The 15,839-nt window shown below is 45.3% G+C and overlaps 1 protein-coding gene across 5 annotated transcripts in view; it reads left to right on the top strand.

Annotated features, from left to right (window-relative positions):
* LOC142564547 (uncharacterized) overlaps window positions 1-15,839 on the top strand; it is a 39,452-nt gene that overhangs the window by 2,231 nt on the left and 21,382 nt on the right. For 2 of the 5 annotated variants that reach the window (XM_075675575.1, XM_075675572.1), the window contains exons 2-8: window positions 3,240-3,477; window positions 6,533-6,637; window positions 7,326-7,400; window positions 7,705-7,782; window positions 12,488-12,604; window positions 14,645-14,698; window positions 14,899-14,952. In XM_075675575.1, the coding sequence (XP_075531690.1) occupies window positions 3,244-3,477; window positions 6,533-6,637; window positions 7,326-7,400; window positions 7,705-7,782; window positions 12,488-12,604; window positions 14,645-14,698; window positions 14,899-14,952 (717 nt within the window). In that variant the 5' untranslated portion in view covers window positions 3,240-3,243. The remainder of the gene's footprint in view (window positions 1-3,239; window positions 3,478-6,532; window positions 6,638-7,325; window positions 7,401-7,704; window positions 7,783-12,487; window positions 12,605-14,644; window positions 14,699-14,898; window positions 14,953-15,839) is intronic. The other 3 variants (XM_075675576.1, XM_075675573.1, XM_075675574.1) reach the window with 3 other exon arrangements.

Here is a 15,839-nt window from a genome sequence, read left to right as displayed (position 1 = left end):
GAAGGCTACGGAAACCAAGCGCGCCTCTTTCAACGCTGCTGCAAGTAGTCCCGCAGTTTCGTTCATGTTTTCTTACGTGGGAAATATAAAACGATACTCTTTTTTCTTTTTCGCAGCACCTAATCTGAAACGAAGCGTAACATTCACCAGTCAGCTATCGGTATTTTTAGTTTGCTCTTTCGAGTTTTCGCACACCCGAAACCGTCGCACGTTTTGCACATTCATCAAACGCAATATGGCGCCCGTGTCTTTTGGTGAGTGTTTGTCACTCGCTGTCCTGCCAATCAAGTACTCCCCTGAGAGGCCCTTGACCAACTTCAGCAACAAAAGATTGTTGAAGCACACAAAAAAATGTGTTTGCAGCGTCTAAGCGGAAGCCAAGCGACCCGATTTGGAGATCGCAACCTTCAGCATGTACAAAGGAGTGAGCGAGCGAGCCGACTGCTGCGCCGGTTCAACCGACGCCAGCGTCGGTTGCGCGTCTAAGTTCTAACCGACGCCCTACGGCTGCTTTGGAGCTCCGACGCAAGCTGCGAGGCTCGCTGTTCAGAACTTGGTACATATCGGAAGTGAACAAACATTGATTCACGCCGAGTTAACTGTACATGCTTTCACTAAAGAGGTTGTGCGAGGTTGGAGAAAACGGAACCGGTGCCGAGCGCGCCCGGACTACAGGCGTAGGAATACAGTCATGTGCAGAAGCTACGCCCCCGTAGCTTTCGCTCCATAGCCAAAGAAAGTTGCGCGAGAGTATAGTTTATTTGCACATTGCCGGCACCGCATACGTTAAGAAAGCTTCTCCCGCATAATGAGAATGATTTCCACAAAACGTGAACAGTAACACATAATTATTGAGAATGAAACATGTTAGCCTGGCCGTGCAGTTCGCCGTTAACAACGTTATACCACGCTTGTAAAAGCATGGCGAACAACTTCCAACAGGGAACAACTTCCAGTCGAAAGTCCAGCGCTGTCCGAGGTACTTCAAATGTTGTCGCTACTTGAGAACCCGCAGATCACACGCCCTGTGGGAATCGATGTTATGCGAAGCAGTGTGCGGGGAGCCTACCAAGTTAACCAAGCGACCATGAGAGCACCAAGACGTAGGCGGCCGTTTTATGACCTACATGACACCAGGTGATGATACTCTTGTCATGACCGACCATTTATGTTCGTCGTACATTCCTGTCGTACTATGCCAATTTTGGTACCTACCAAGTTAACAAAACGACCATGAGAGCACCAAGTAGGCGGCTGTTTAATGACCTACATGACACACATGCCACATGTCATGATGTTCATGTCATGATCGATAGATAGATAGATAGATAGATAGATAGATAGATAGATAGATAGATAGATAGATAGATAGATAGATAGATAGATAGATAGATAGATAGATAGACAGACAGACAGACAGACAGACAGACAGACAGACAGACAGACAGACAGACAGACAGACAGACAGACAGACAGACAGACAGACAGACAGACAGATAGACAGATAGATAGATAGATAGATAGATAGATAGATAGATAGATAGATAGATAGATAGATAGATAGATAGATAGATAGATAGATAGATAGATAGAATCAAAAAGAAAAAAGAAAACCCAATTTCAGAAAGGCATGTGCCCCAGTCGCTGTGCGTCTCCGCAAATGCAACGAGCACGTGCTTGATGTGCGAAGAGTTTGGCAGTGTAGTAGGACGAATTTTCCGCTGATAACTGCTCAGGATAGCCGAACCGTGTAGGCACCTCGACCAGCTTCCCCATGGTTACGCGTGCCGACAGCTATCGTAGTAGGAACAGTTCCACCCGCTTGCTGAAATGGTCTGTGATGACGAGAAGGAATTGCTTCCCGCTATATGTCCTGGAGTAAGCTCCCATTTTAAGGTACAGGTGCGGACAAAGGTAATTCGAACACGAGCGCTGTGGCCAAGTCGTCTTCCATTGCCCTCTAGCAGCCTCGGGGAGAAGGTAGAGATCAAATCAAGCGTGCGCTCAGGCCATCCCTGATAGCGAGTGCGCAATCCGATTTTAACCGTTGCCCGATATACCCTGAATTAAACTTTAAGTTCTTTTTTCTGCGAGGCTGCCAGGGGGCAGTGGCCTGTAGTTCGGCCACAGCTCCCGTGTTCCAATTACTTTTGTCTGCACTTGTAATATGTCGTATATGGCCCGTACCCCCCCCCCCCACCTGGTTTTACATCGCGCACTCTTCGTCGAGCTTTCTCAGTCGCTTCTTCATTTTTTCCTGTCGCCAAGCGGGCCACGCATGTGGCCTCACCGGAGCCAAAGCTGTAGATTGGTCCATATGTACGAAGGACCGCAATGCCATTTGCGTCTGCTGGCGCGCCTTCGTCTTGGAGTCACACTTCCACCTCTTCCTCGTCGTCTCGCTTGCCTGTCATCGTCGATCAACTGAGTTCACCATGTTTGGCGCTGCCCGTGCGGCGGCCACAGCGTGTACCAGTAGAGCGGCGAATCGCTAGGGTACCTTAACAAAACAAAAAACTAGCGCCAACTTGACGTTGCTGCTGCCGCAGTGTGCACTTGTCTTTTTAAAAAATGCGCTGCGAGGAGGAGAGAGCGCCTGTGAGGAGGGTAACGAGAGCCAGGAAGAAACCGCTCACTCGCCTTTGAGCTCTGGGAGTTCTCAGTAGCCCGTTAGAAGTTGAAATGTGCGCATACTGATAAGATGGTACAAAAAAGAAAAAGGAAGCAGCAAGAATACAGGAAACAGTTATAACACTACATTACTGAAGTAAACGGAAATCTGGTATATATATATGTACTCTCGGGCACAAAAGCAAGGGACCACGCGGCATCACCAAACAATTTAAAACGACTTACGTCATAGTCATGCAACGTGGCATTCTGCCAATTTGTTTACATTGGTCGAACGCGAAGACGTGGATTGTGCTGATTCTTACACAGCTTCACACTGAGGCAGCGAACAAACAAACAAATTTTATGCCGGATCTGTGGTTTCACGATTTTTGCTCGCCACTGTAGATGGTTGCGTACGGAAAACAGCACGGCTAAACAACCTTCCACGTAGCACTACCACAGTACATTTACATTTAAAAAAAGAAGATAGCGAACAACCAAGTATGAAGAAGGGGAAAGTATTTTACCTACACTTGACTTTTTTTAATTTTATTTTATTGTGCACCAGGTAAAAACTGCGTCACTCATATAATGAGCCGTAACTCTTTTTTTTTCTAATTGCGCAGAGCCATGTCAGGCGTCGTATTGCTACGAGATTTCGAATACGACATCCCCAAGGACCTGCGGGTTACTTTCGTCGATGACTTGCCGGAGGATGCACTGTGTATTCAGTGTGACAACGTGTCGGCCCGATTGTACAGAGACTTGCTTGGCCATGGCTACTGCAAGTCCTGTCGTGCCATGTGTGAGCGAGACAGGGCCTTCACGTGCGCTACTTGTGAAAAGACATACGAAACTTGGCAGGTAAGGAGAAAGTTATTTTCTGCTGTAAGAACTAGAGATGCGCACACACCCGCAACTTCGTATATACGAATCGAAAAGCCGCTTGTTCGAATTTCCTTTTATTCCAGGATTTGCTTATCAAATTACTGAATCGACTTTCTTTTCAAACATGTCCGATGACAAAGTTTATTGGAGTTTGCATGGACAACGGGGCCAACGCAAATGGTGACTGATACGAATTTATTTTGCTGCACAATCTTTGTGCTTTGTACAGGAGCACCAGTTCCTCGTAGAGTGCATGCTGCAGCCAACTTCTGCGGGACAATGTTCAGTCATTCAAAATGATTGTCTCGCCTGCTGGCAGTGCACTAATTAGTGGCCTTGGTTTGTGTAAGGCCGTATTTTGGTCGATGTCGTAACGCTTTCATTCCTTTAAAGTGATGCGCACTACTTTAGGCCTAGCTAACCTCAAAAAAGAATTACGACAGAACTGACCTCACAATGACTGTCGGCGGTAATGCGATTAGCTCCGAGCAAAGCGGCGACAACCCGTATATATGAAGTCGACTTTCATTTCCCATCAGTTGTGGTCATCGTGATAGTTCCGTTGTTTCGGCTGTATGCCAACTCACTTTGCTATGCACTGAGAATGCTATGCACTCAACTGGCCGGGTGTCAAATCGTGAACAGCGTGCAGTTATCGAATAATGTAAAGCAACTGTTATTTTACTCTATTTATTAAAATGAAAATAAAAGAAATTTAGTCACCCTATAATGGTGAAGACTACTCCTTTTCCCTAATAGTAATAATGAGAACTTGGCCCCTAGTATATATTTTTTTACTTTGTTGGGAAGTCCCGAAATATTTGAAATTCGACTGTATATTCGAAAGCCGCTTCACTATTATATTCTGTTTGGTTGGTTCAAGACTTGCGCAGAATAAGTCAAACAAAGAAATACCTTCGCAAATGTGTGCCAATACAAACAACTCGTACGTCGAAGACAACGAAGCTGCCATGAAGTTCTCACGTCCTTCATAAGTCCTCGGAATATGTTCTGCGACTACCTGAAAGCTAGCAAAGGATTTACAAACGTTTCACTGTACCCGGTGCCATTTCTTCATCATACCCAGGCTTTTCGGAGTATCTATACCGGGTGTTTCAGTGAACACTTTCTATTTTTTTTAATTGCCCTTGCAATATAGCCCAATTCTAGTCCACGAGCTGGTCTACTCGAAGTGGCGGACGTTACTCGCAAGAAAATTGAACTGGATAATCGACTAATTCACTAAAATTCACTAAAGCTTTTTTATCTAGTTACCTAAGAGCACATATTGCAATTGACAAATTCTAGCTGGAGAATTCGCAAGGCGGATCCACTTGAAACGAATTCTCAGGATCGCACCAGTCTCGAGATGTTAATTCGAGAGCTTTGCAGAGAAATGCATTGGCGTTCCAGTTACTTTTGTGTTTGACTGCACAAAACGATAGTTTGTCAAGTGGAACGACAGTGAATTTTTGTAGCAAGTTTGACGGCGCATTTTTTGGAAATGGTGTCATCCACAAAATTATTTTCTAGTGGATATGCCTCGTGGTCTCACACGCTAGAATTTCTGCATTTTCAATATGTGTCGTGAGATAATTAGTTTAAAACTTAATTATTGCATTTTTGTTATTAGTCGGTTATGCATCTTTTTTTGTGTGAAACTAATGTCTGCCTCTTCAAGCAGACCAGCTTATGGACTAGAATTCTGCTAACTTCGACAGGTAATTTTTTTTTAATTGAAAGTGTTCGCTGTATTCTCGGGAAAGCTATACTCGAGTATATCCAATCTTGGTACTTCTATATACCGGGCGTTTCAGCGAGCACTTTCGAAATACGTTAAAACTTCCCTGTGGCAGGTAGCGCAATTCTAGCCCATGAGCTGGTCTACTCGACGAGACGGACCTTACGTGCACAAAATTTGAAATGCATTATTGTCTAATTAACGGAAATCACTAATTATTTTAAACTGATTACCTTATGACAAATATTACAACTTACAAAATCTAGCAGGTGAGCCTGCAAGGTATGTCCACTTGAAAAAACTGCGTATGACACCATTAGCGAGATATGCGCCGTCAAACTTGCAGCAAACATGCACTGCCGTTCCACTTAATTTCTTAACAGAACTGTCATTTTGTGTTTTGAAGCACAGTAGTAACTGGAACACCAACACATCTGATTTTCCGCAAAGTTCGGAAATTAATATCTCGGAATTGGTGTCATCCCCAGAATTCTTTCCAAGTGGATACTCCATGCGAAGTCCTCGGCTAGAATGCGTAAATTGCAGTATGTTGCATACGGTAATTCGTTGAACAATCTATTTAGTGAAAGTTTGTTAATTAGTCGATATTGTATTTCACACATTTTTTTAGTAAGCAATGTCCATCTCTTAGAATAAGCCAGCTCATGAACTACAACTATGCTATCTCACACAGGTATTTCTTAATTTGAGAGTGTTAGCTGAAACACGCGGTACATACCGTTATAGCATTCGAATGTTCCTACGTGCTATGCCGACTTTACCGATGCCGGCAGCTGCCTGCGTGTGCCGTCGCCCTCGTAAAGCCGCGTTGCTGAATTTTGTTGTGCTACAGTTGCGTCCAATGTGAGCTGCAACATTTAGGTCATGGTCGAGGGGTTCCAACACTGCGGTGGTGTCAGCACAAGAAAAGAATTGTTCTTTTAATTATCAATAATTAGAACGCTGATAGCACTGTACTGTTTGACCAACGGCACCAAATGTTTCATCCTACTTCAAGTAGCGAGAACAGTTCCCAGGGAATAATTACACAGTGTGTGCATCGTGTGCGGTGTCGGTTGCAGAATGCATTCGCAAGGACGTTTTAAGAACATTGACTAGAACAAGCATGCATTTTGCCTACTTTCTCTCTTAAACTCTGCGCTCCGAATTGTAACGATGACTTCGTGGTCTGAGCTCAATCAGAAAGTGCTGCTTATCTTAGATAACCATGATTTCTTGCTGGACAAGAGGACGTCGATGTAACAGTGACTTACGTTTTTTTTTTCAAAGCTTACGGCAGATTATTCAGCACCAGAAAAAATAAAAAAATTGAGAGTCATCTGTCCAAAATCGAGTGAACGTGAACCTGTAGTCATAACCTTCAACGCCCTAAAGGTACGAAACTTTCATTTACAATATTTTACCTAATAAACACCTCTTCGTCGACATTTTCAGTCAATCTGTCGCGTTAAAGCAGTTCGGGCGAACCTTAAATTCTCGGAACGGGGGTCAGATATGAGACACGTGCTAGGTCTGAGCGCCACAGCCGACCAACCAGATCTGCCGCACGAGATCTAACCCCACGAAATATTAGTTCCCTTTCTTCGCGAAGTAAGCTACACCAATGATTTAATATTCACTGCAAGGACACGAGAAGCCTCGTATACGCCAAGTTTACACGAGATTTTACATTCCAGAGGTGTGCATCGCGATTAGGCGTACAACGTATACCATACTTTATCGTCGGCAGTGAATAAACTACAAAGTACCAGAAGCCTCCTAAATAAAATAACGCAGGTGTAGTCGAGTAAGCCTACAAATCTAGTCATAACCAGATAGTCATGCATGACTTCGGTAATATTTTACTGCGAAATTAAGTGTTCATTTCAGGGACTAAATTTGATTTATCTCTTCCTCCCTGCTCCACTTCTCTCTCAATAATAAAGTATAACAGTGCTTTGTTTCTAAAAAAGTCCATTTTATTCGTTGTTGCTTCCTCCCTGCTCCACTTCTCTCAATAGTAAAGTATAACATTGCTTTGTTGCTAAAAAAGTCCATTTTATTCGTTGTTGTTGTTTTTCAGGCCCACCTCAAGCGCTGCTCTTGTAATGAGGTCGCTAAGAAAACTGAAGGGTCGAGTGCACGCTCTTACGCCATGGTAATAAGTTCCAATTTTTATCGTAAGACAATGATTATCGATACGTCGCTGTTGCCAGCAAAACTGTCACTTCTTTAAATGTTGCTGTCATTGCACTAACATTTCCAGCCGTCGAAAATGGTTAGACTTTTTTTTCCTTTACTGTGCATCTTCACATGCTCCCCATCAGAGAAATTTTATCCTTGAAGCAGTGACACACATCTTCAATATTTCGTGCTTTCTGACTTCTTGATTTGCCGTTGAACTTGTCGCCTTTTCGTGTCGCCCTTTGTTAGATAAGCACGAGTGCGTATATTTTTGGCAGGTGCGCTCGCCCCCACCATCAGCAAAGCAACAAAGTGCCGCACACTCGGTTGACAAAGAAGGAGCCATCGTTGTAAAGGTAAAGCATACAAGCATCCTAGAAGTGCCAACCTCTCCTGAATATGCTTTTCGTTACGTGAGCCTGCCAAGGCGTTCCTGCTCGAAAAGTTTTTGAGAATTCCGCATCCTCACCGGGTTAGGTCACTGCATACAGACAAGCAGGTTGCTTATAGAGCGCGCTCTTACGATCGCGTCTCCAAAGCCTCGAACTGCTGCACGACGCCAAAGCATTTGAAGTTATAAGCGAAAGCCAGTGAGCCCTTCCTTTCGAAGGAGGTGCGCTTCCTTCAGGGCAATCGATGTCGCACGCATAAGTGTCTCTACGTCAGACGCGCTGCCTACAACGTCACCAATTGTGGCACGTGACTTAAGCGTATCATCCAATACAAAACACGCGGAATCATTGCCGGAAGTGCGTCGCGCATGACAAAAAGCAGGAAAGAAATACCGAAGGCTGGGCTCGTGACGCAAACATGGCTTGTCGCAGGGCGCTGCTCGTGGCAACGTTTGCAGGTTGGCAGTGAAGCTCGCCTTCCAGCATCAAGCGGCGTATTTCAAAATCGATTACCTCCTCTGATAATGAAGTATCTTTTTTTAATCTTTGCGGTAAAACGCTCCCTGTAGATGGAGCTTTACCACTTCCTTTGTTTGGAAGCAGGAAAGCGACTGGTAGAACCGGAGTCACTGCGAGTGTAGGTAAAGGCACAGTATATTGATATAGGTCTTAAATGCGCAAGGTGAGATCAAGATCTGACAGTCAAAATGCTAGATAGCGATAGATGTAGTAGACATAAATCAAACAAGCTAAGGATACATTTGTCCCCGCCCCGTTTCAAAGGGAATGTCGATAAACATCATAATCGTCACGATGTATTACCAAAAGTTTAGATGGGGTCTGGTAAAGTGCCCTTTCGCATGTCATTTCAGCCTACGTACACTATGCAGCAGGGCAGCGGGCAGTCCACCACCTAAACCCAGCTCTGAACATCATTCCGCACATGTTTCACATCGAACTTGGAAGTTCGAGTCCCACACCTGTGACGAGCATTCTGTGTGAACTACCGGCCCCTCATATCCAACTTAATTTTCCTAAAGTATAGAGAGAGAGTAGGGTACTCCTCGGCAGAATAGGTGGAGAAGTCAGCCTCAGTGAAGCCTCAAATATCTAACTCCACGCTGGGCAAGGCACTTGTTGGAATAACAGAGGTAGGATGTGAAGAGGAAGCAGGGTGGTGTGATGAAGTTCATATCTGCGTTCCCGGTTCACACTAAATGCATTCTTGTTGGCGAGTGTCAACGCTACTGCAGCGTAGCCAGCACACCGTCTATAGCGTTCGTTATTTTCGCAACCCTCCACGCGCCTGGTGCGCAGTATGGCGCTATATATGGCGACCAGCAGTCACGGAGGCATTAGGGAATCAGGGTGCAGACGAGCCGTATGTAAAAATACTGAAAGATATCTATAGCGGTTCCACAGCCACCGTAGTCCTCCATGAAGAAAGCAACAAAATTTCAATAAAGAAAGGTGTCAGGCAGGGAGATACGATCTCTCCAATGCTATTCACAGCGTGTTTACAGGAGGTATTCAGAGACCTGGATTGGGAAGAATTCGGGATAAGACTTAATGGAGAATACCCTAGTGACTTGCGATTGGCTGATGATATTGCCTTGCTTAGTAACTCAGGGGACCAATTGCAATGCATGCTCACCGACCTGGAGAGGCAAAGCAGAAGAGTGGGTCTAAAAATTAATCGGCAGAAAACTAAAGTAATGCTTAACAGTCTCGGAAGAGAACAGCAATTTACAATAGGCAGCGAGGCACTTGAAGTGGTAAGGGAATACATCTACTTAGGGCAGGTAGTGACGGCGGATCCGCATCATGAGACGGAAATAATCAGAAGAATAAGAATGGGCTGGGGTGCGTTTGGCAGGCATTCTCAGATCATGAACAGCAGGTTGCCATTATCCCTCAAGAGGAAAGTGTATAACAGCTGTGTCTTACCAGTACTCACGTACGGTGCAGAAACCTAGAGGCTTACGAAAAGGGTTCTACTTAAATTGAGGAGGACGCAACGAGCTATGGAAAGAAGAATGATAGGTGTAACGTTAAGGGATAAGAAAAGAGCAGATTGGGTGAGGGAAAAAACGCGAGTTAATGACATCTTAGATGAAATCAAGAAAAATAAATGGGCATCGGCAGGACATGTAATGAGGAGGGAAGATAACCGCTGGTCATTAAGGGTTACGGACTGAATTCCAAGGGAAGGGAAGCGTAGCAGGGGGCGGCAGAAAGTTAGGTGGTGTTGTAATCGCGCCGCTGGCACGAGTTGTTGGGAACTCGGCGCTGACGCCCGTTGTTGCACCTGGGTCGCAAGCCCCAAGGGTAGCGTTGGCCTGGCGGCCTGGGGTACAACTGGAAGCATCCGAAGGTCCCGGCAAAGCATGAGTCGACTGGTAACAATAAAACAGCTTGTTTATTCTAACATCGCAAAGAGTTGGCGGTCAGGTTGACCGAAGTAGAGAGACGGGAGTGCACTTTACTCAACAGAAGAAATCGGAGCCCTCCTTTGGCGTCCGGGGGCAGCTGCTTTTATACTCTCGCAGTTGAGGGCAAGAAGGAACCCCTCCATAGACGAGCACGTGACTGTGCCGCTCGGGCACAATGGGATAAGGTGATGCATACTGTCGTGTCGCCGCCGGTCGGGCACAATGGGGAGGAGAAGGTGGCTCACACTGTCGTGTCGCCGCCGGTCGGGCACAATGGGGAGGAGAAGGTGGCTCACACTGTCGTGTCGCCGCCGGTCGGGCACAATGGGGAGGAGAAGGTGGCTCACACTGTCGTGTCGGCGCCTGTCAGACCCCCTCGCTTCACAGTTGTTGGGAGCTCCTCTCCCCGGCTGCCGCGCTTCGACAAGCGTGGGCACCAATATGCACATACACTCACACACGCACATGAAGACACGTGGCATCGGAACATGCCTGGACGCGCTTGGCGGGGAGGCGTAGCGGCGACGCCGAACGGGCCAAAATGTCTGCCGCTTTGTTGCAGCCGCGCCGGCTAAACCGCGCGTCGTAGGCGAAACGTAACAGTGGGCGGATGAGATTAAGAAGTTTGCAGGCAAGGCATGGCCACAATTAATACATTACCGGGGTTGTTGGACAAGTATGGGAGAGGCCTTTGCCCTGCAGTGGGCGTAACCAGGCTGATGATGATGATGATGACGACCAGCGCGCCATATCGCAGTTTTCGGTCTCGAACTTACACGCGCAGTGTGAAACACGTGCAGAGTTAGTTTAGGGCAACACAGAGTGCACCTGGTCTGAAACGGCCACTGTATTAACGGGAGATCGCGCCGAGCGTGGACTATTAGTAAGAAACTTCGATATTCGCGCTTGTTTGCTCGTCGCGCTTGTGCGAGCAGACCGAGGTCTACAAGGGCATTGAAGGCAAATATGTCAACGCGGTCTATTAAGATACTTTTCAGAAATCTCAAAGCGCTTGTCTTGTGCTGAGAAGATACTTAGTTTAGGATGGCATCGCCTCTGAAGTGCCCGCATACCTCTGGCGTAATTCGAATCACCCGCAGTCCCGATAATGCATACGCCATGACCGCCCTTTACTGCGGTCGGCGAGTAGAACGGCGCCCGCCAGCCGGTGCTACGGTTTCTTGCGCGAAACGCAAAAGCGGCGTCATAAAACGAGCCAATTGGGACAGAGCAGACGGCGCAAAAGGGGATACGGCACGGGCCGAATCGTAAACGCTATTTTCGAAGTTATTCGCGCTGAGCCTCGCTCTCCGCCACTTGCAGTTCGCGTGAGTTCGCGTGAGCCAGCTTAACCGGCACCAGACTGCGTGATAACGAAACTGCTGCAACTCGAAAGCGCCGGTGTAGCGAAAAGGAAACCTTTAGATGGCCCGCGTCGTTGTGAAGGGTAACGTCAAAAGAGTTACTTTTTTTAACAATGGAATGGAAGTAAATAAGTAGCATTTTCTTGTCTTATGATGCAATGCAGTTATCTTTTTATTGTGCATGGTTGTGTACTGGTTACAGAACTATTATGCATCGCACCATCGTCGGTCTTGAACTTGAACGTCCTGGTGGAGCCTCGAATCGTATCCTGCATTTACCTCAATTTCTCGATTACTAGACATCTGTTCTCAATACTCAACTGAAGCGTTCAAAGTTCTCTAGCGATAACGTATCCCTTTATTTCGGCTTAATATTTGTCTTTAGTGCCCCTTTAAGGGTACAAAATTGTTGCTTGCTCACAAAGAACAAGAAACACGTGAAATCACTTAAGCAGAGTTCATCATGCGAAATAGCGACTTGTTTTAGCCGGCCATCTATCGCCCTGTCTTCTAAAGAAATACTGATACTATAATAGTAATTAAGGGAGAAAAGGAGGATGTATGAGGGTATAGGCGGATTATATCAGATTACGTTAACGGCCTTTCCGTATACTCACCTCTCATTGCGCACGCGCGGGTGTAGGCGTGTTTTGCCGCAAGGCTTTTTTTTTTGTGATTTCCGCACGTGTCCCGTTGTTCTCCCCGCTATGTTGCTCCATGCGCTGTTTTCTTCATATTGCATGCGTACCATGTCGCTTAGATATTGGTCCTTCTCTATTAAACTGAATAACATACGTTGCTTGTTCTGCTAGCCTGTATAGCTTTATCTGAGATGGCACTTCTTGATATTATTTATTTCTGGCCTTTCTAAAGGTTAGCGTGTGCCCCCTGTGCAACGATGAGATGCCCAAGAAACTCATCAGAGGTCACATGAAAGAATGTATTCGAAAGCAACAAGACAGCCTCCCCTGCGAGGTGTCGCTCCCTGAGGTGAATATCCCTTTGCTTTTTTTGTTGTGATAGCAATAATATGGGACACAGCTGGCGCATTTCTGCCTTCACCATGATACTCCGCATAAAATCCAAGCCCGATAACATCGTCGCCGTATGCTGTACGTGCAAGTGAAATCTTGCGAGGGTCTGCCGCTGATCGTGGCTCAATCTCGTGCGCTCAATCTCGTGCGCTCAGGGGGGTGGGGGGGAGGGGTAGCGGAGTTCGCGCAGCGCGAATGTCAGTTCGCTCGCCGCTGCTACCGCGCTTCCTCACTCCAGCATTTGCACAGCGAGTTTCCACGTCATCGAGTGAGATGTCTTCATGCTCACCTGCACGCGTGACACCATGCTTGTCAATTTAGTTAGTAAGCGGATGTTTACAAGTTTAGGCAGCTTTTTGTAGAGCACCGGATTCCGTGCCATTGAGATTAAGGGCCCTCGTGAGGCGGTAGTGCTAGCTCCGTAATCTTAAATTTTATTCTGTGATCGTTCTGTAACATATTTTGCACTCATAGCACACCTCATTGCCATGCGCATTATTTTAATGCCTATCTATTTTGCGTGCTTTACAATGACTGATATTTAGACCATTTTACAGCCATGTAACGTCTACCCATTGCAATACATCTGCCCATTGCACTGACATATCATTATCACCACATTATATCTTGCGTGGCGCTCTTTGGCCATATCTGGCTCTTGCACCAGTAAACACAACATAACATCATTAGTTCACACAGCCTTGCTTCGTATAGCTGTCTACAAATTTCCTATCGCCTTCAATGCTTCGCCTTTCGGGCGAAACTTCGACGTGTTTACTTTTCTTTCCGACACTCTTTACGAAATAGATGGGCGATCGGTGTGCATAGTGTGCAATTAACTTAAATGCAGAATACGTCAAATATGCTACGCCGAATTCGATGTCTCGAAAGGCTAATTCAGGTTATGGGAAATTAAATAGAAAGCCCTTAGTTGTGTTATTGATAGGGTGGAGTAAAATTTCAGTGGTAAGTATAGCACACCAATTATAGTTACTTATATATTATAGTAATTAGGTTATGACTGAATAAAAGTATGTTTCTTTATTTCTTCTTCACAGATGTACTCTCCATGTCCAGGAATAAATATCAACAATTTGCAACAATTTTCGTCGACGTGAATTCTGTTTAGGCATTGCAAGGTTACAAAATTAAAACAACGTTAGTAATTGCGTGCCATCTTATGAGGTTATGAGACGAGCCGTATGTAAAAATACTGAAAGATATCTATAGCGGCTCCACAGCCACCGTAGTCCTCCATAAAGCAAGCAACAAAATCCCAATAAAGAAAGGCGTCAGGCAGGGAGATACGATATCTCCAATGCTACTCACAGCGTGTTTACAGGAGGTATTCAGGGACCTGGATTGGGAAGAATTGGGGATAAAAGTTAAGGGAGATACCTTAGTAACTTGCGATTCGCTGATGATATTGCCTTGCTTAGTAACTCAGGGGACCAATTGCAATGCATGCTCACTGACCTGGACAGGCAAAACAGAAGAGTGGGTCTAAAAATTAATCTGCAGAAAACTAAAGTAATGCTTAACAGTCTCGGAAGAGAACAGCAATTTACAATAGGCAGCGAGGCACTGGAAGTCGTAAGGGAATACATCTACTTAGGGCAGGTAGTGACGGCGGATCCGGATCATGAGACGGAAATAATCAGAAGAATAAGAATGGGCTGGGGTGCGTTTGGCAGGCATTCTCAGATCATGAACAGCAGGTTGCCATTATCCAACTAATCTTTAATATTGTAGGTGACAAGGTACTTTTAAAATTGATTGATTGATTGATTGATTGATTGATTGATTGATTGATTGATTGATTGATTGATTGATTGATTGATTCTTTATGTGTGTGGGAGCCCATAACAGCAAGCTTTTCCCTAAAAGTCTCCTGCTGTGATTTTAATTTTGTTAAGTGACTTTGTGGGTCTTGCTTTTACCTGAAAATCTAAAACATATATTCTCGCTTTAACGGGTGTTTGCTGTCATATTCCAGCAAGAAATTCCGAAGAGCTTCAATGGCACTGGGCGGCAGGACCCTTTCGATGACGTAAGAGTTTCACCAAGCTTTCTTAAATGTACAAGTCCGATGCTCAAATACGTTTTTGCCTCTTCGATACTTGATGTCTAGATCTCCCTGAGCAAAAATACAAGCTCCTGTCACGAGTGTGTGCATCCAACAGCACCTCTCAGTATAGGCATTGCTTGCTGGTGAAGCGTTATTTGCTAATTCTCTGCTTCGACTCGCAGGTTGGCATGTCGCGTGCAGTTAACGAGTTCACTGCGGAGCACAGTCCTTTCGAAGTAAGCACAACGCCGCTCTTTTATGCACTACAGTTTCGTCATTACGTCACGACCAGTTTTCATGTTGGATGCAAAAATTGAGCTCCATAGCTGTAATAGGACATACACTAGTAATTCTGTTAAACAGTACTGCTATTGTTAGAACATCTGGTTAGTAAGATTATTCTTACTGTAGTAACACTATTGGTATCATAGTAGTTTAATGCGCGCTATTAGTTCTAATAATTAGGCGTATGCTTTCATGTGAAGAAGATAGCATTCAAGCTTTGGTCGATCAAATCTATCTTTTAGAGAAATATGCAGACGTATATATATAGCGAGATAGTGTGACATATATACGGATAAATATAACATAGGCATATGGAAATATACGGATGTAGAAATGTGGAGATACATATTATCGAGATACATGATTATTGAGAATGATAAATATACATATATCCATGAATACTTTGTTTAGCGCAAAAAGACAGACACAAGAAAGACGACAGGACAAGGCGCTACTCTCAACTGACATCATTTTATTGCGTCACTCCTTTATAGACCGCTCAAACCAGAGGAACATGCGCAGTGAGCACCATGCGGTGGAGCCACCAACATCCGATCCCAAGAGCGCACTCATGCGACAGAATCCAAAAAACCAAATTCAGCGCTGTACAAGGTTAAGGAAGGCACACTAATGCACAGTGACCCCAATGACTGAATGAAAAATGCTTCTGATAACTCTCGGGCGGTGGTGTCACGACTCTTCTTCAAAATTGTGGTATCACGAAACATGGGTTTGCATTTGCATGTTTTACAATGCTGAGCCAAATGCGAACCTGTGCCTGTTGGTATGGATCGCTCATGTTCTCTAAGGCGCTCGTTAACACAGCGGCCTGACTGCC

The sequence above is a fragment of the Dermacentor variabilis genome, chromosome 11, assembly GCF_050947875.1.
Source record: "Dermacentor variabilis isolate Ectoservices chromosome 11, ASM5094787v1, whole genome shotgun sequence".
Classification (NCBI taxonomy): domain Eukaryota; kingdom Metazoa; phylum Arthropoda; class Arachnida; order Ixodida; family Ixodidae; genus Dermacentor; species Dermacentor variabilis.
The sequence above is the reverse complement of the archived record's forward strand: the minus strand, read 5'-3'. Positions and strand labels throughout refer to the sequence as shown.